The sequence below is a fragment of the Rhinopithecus bieti genome, unplaced genomic scaffold, assembly GCF_001698545.2.
Source record: "Rhinopithecus bieti isolate Rb0 unplaced genomic scaffold, ASM169854v2 scaffold_28066, whole genome shotgun sequence".
In the NCBI taxonomy this organism is placed as follows: Eukaryota; Metazoa; Chordata; class Mammalia; order Primates; family Cercopithecidae; genus Rhinopithecus; species Rhinopithecus bieti.
In genome coordinates this window covers 1,112,982-1,115,435 of record NW_016813021.1, presented here as the reverse complement: position 1 = coordinate 1,115,435, position 2,454 = coordinate 1,112,982, and the positions used below count along the sequence as shown (strand labels likewise).

At 54.3% G+C, this 2,454-nt stretch overlaps 1 protein-coding gene across 1 annotated transcript in view; it reads left to right on the top strand.

The window, feature by feature from the left end:
* The first annotated feature begins 446 nt into the window (after positions 1–446).
* LGI4 (leucine rich repeat LGI family member 4) overlaps positions 447–2,454 on the top strand; it is a 13,109-nt gene continuing 11,101 nt past the window's right edge. Inside the window, exons 1-2 of the mRNA XM_017847579.1 lie at positions 447–800; positions 1,033–2,454. Of these exons, the coding sequence (XP_017703068.1) occupies positions 2,409–2,454 (46 nt within the window). The 5' untranslated portion in view covers positions 447–800; positions 1,033–2,408. The remainder of the gene's footprint in view (positions 801–1,032) is intronic.

Below are 2,454 nucleotides of genomic sequence, written 5' to 3'. Positions count from 1 at the left end.
TTTGTTTGTTTGTTTGAGACCTGGTCTTGCTCTGTCAACCAGGCTGAAGTGTAATGGCACGATCATAGCTCACTGTAGCCTCAAACTCGTGGGCTCAAGTTATTCTCCCACCTCAGCTTCCTGAGTAGCTGGGACTACAGGTGTGCAACACCATGCCTGGCTAATTTTTTTATTTTTTGTACAGTCGGGGTTTCACTATGTTGCCCACTATATTGTCTTGAACCCCTGGCCTCAAGCGATCCTCCCACTTCAGCCTGCCAAAGTGTGGGATTACAGACATGAGCCACTGTGCCTGGCCCATTATTATTGTCCTTGTCATCCTCCTCCTTGTGAACTGGACTGCTGGGCTGGGCACTCTATGAGAGTGAGTTCCGATGCCTCTGTGTCCCTGGCACTCAGCTCTCCAACTTCACTTTCAGGGACTTTGTTTATCATACCCGATAGTCAGTAGAGGAAACAAAGAGCTGAAGGGCCTGGCTCAAACCACAAGCTGCTGGGGTCTACTCCACTAGGAACTGGATCCGAAGCCCACCCCCAAGCCTGCCGACCACTGAGGGATGCCCACCTTGTGCTGAACCCCAAAAGGATGAGTTGCCTCCATCACCTGAGTCCTCTCCACAACTGGGAAGTGGGTGCCACGATTGTCCCCATTTTACAGATGGGAAAACTGAGGCCACACAGGACTGGGCCTGCAACCCAGATCTGCATGACCTCCAAGCTGTTAAGCCCCCTTATCCTCCAACGAGGCTTCTGGGTGTGGGCGTCAGTGTGAGAGCCTGCATGCATTCCTCAATCACAGGGTGAGTCTCGTCCTCAGGTGATGAGGTGGTACAACCTAGGGGTTAGGTTTAAAGCTGACCAGAGCCAGGAAACTAATCACAAAACTTCCCTGTGCCTTAGTTTCCCCATCTGTAAAGCAGGGATAGCAGTACTGCCCATCTCACAGGGTGGCTGTGAAGGCTGAGTGAGTATAAACATTGCTACTATTTCATGTTAGCTAACAAGTGTCACTTACTTATTTTTCTGATTTAGTGGACAGAATCTATCCAAATGACTGAAAGCTTAGTCCAGATTAAAACAACCAATTATCCATCTATCCATGAACTCTCATCTCCAAAGAAAGAATGCAAAATAACCTGGAGCGGCCCTGGAGCTGGATGCCTGGGTTTGAATCCTGGCTGTGCCCTCATCTGGGTAACGTAGAGTTCAGGTCCCCTGACCTCTGTCTCCACTTCCTCCAGCTGTAAAGTGGTGGTGATAACAGCACCAACCTCAGAGGGCTTTGGCAAGATCAGAATGAGTTAATAGATGAGCTTTTAAGACAAGGCCAGGCTCAGAGTAGACACTGAAGAAGGGGTGGCATCATCATCATCTTCTTCACCATCATCATCATCTTCATCATCATTGTCATCATCATCATTATGTCCTCGGGTTGGTGCCACCCCCCCAGTGGGTGTTGGGCACTCGAGGGTTAATTTCAGAGTAGGGGAGGGAGGCTGTGGGCTCGGGGCAGGGCAGAGGTCCTGCCGAGTGTGACCACCAGAGGGAGCAGCTGGACCTGAACTGGCCCCACTGACAGCGCCCAACACACCCTCCTGGAGCCAGGGGAGGGGGCTGGCGGAGAGTGGCCAGGAAGGGATGTCCCCAGCCCCCAGGGGCCTCTCTTCCCACCCCGCTCCAGTCTGCAGAGCCATCCGGTCCCCACCCTGGTGACATCGTCCTCCTGCTCCCTCAATAGGGTTGAGTGGGGAATCTGGGGAGGGGGCTGGTGTGAGTGGTGGGACGGCTCCAGCCCCGGTGGCCCCTCCCCCTCCTGTGGGGCTGCCCAGTCCCTTCCCCAAGGCCGACCTTCTCATGGCCTCTGACCCCCTCCTCCTTCCCACCCTACTCTGCCGGGTGCACCCGGTGTCCAGCGAACCCCTTTCCAAACCTTCAGGGAGAAGGGACGTGGGAGGAGGCAAAGAAATTACAGGCAGGGAGCTGGAAGGGGGGGAAGGAGACAAGAAATCAAGACACCAGGCAGCAGGACACACACACTCACATACGCTCACACACATAGAGGCCAACAGACAGACAGCTACCTAAAGCCTGAAAGACTGACAGCAACACAGAAAAAGAGAAACACACAGAAAGAGAGACAAAGACAGAAATAGAAACGGACTAACACGCAGAGTCAGAAATACAGAGACAGAAAGACAGGGAGAAAGAGAAACAGAAAATTAGACACCAAAGAGATACGAACAGGGAGGAAGGCCGACTGAAGGAAAGACGGAGAAGAGGAGAGAGAAGCCAGGGCCAAGGGTGCCAGCAGGCGGATGGAGGGCGGCCTGGTGGAGGAGGAGACATAGTGGCCAGGGCTGAGCTGGGTGGGCCGGGAGAAGCGGGTGCCTCAGTGCGGGGGTGGGGGCATGGGAGGGGCAGGCATTCTGCTGCTGCTGCTGGCCGGGGCGGGGG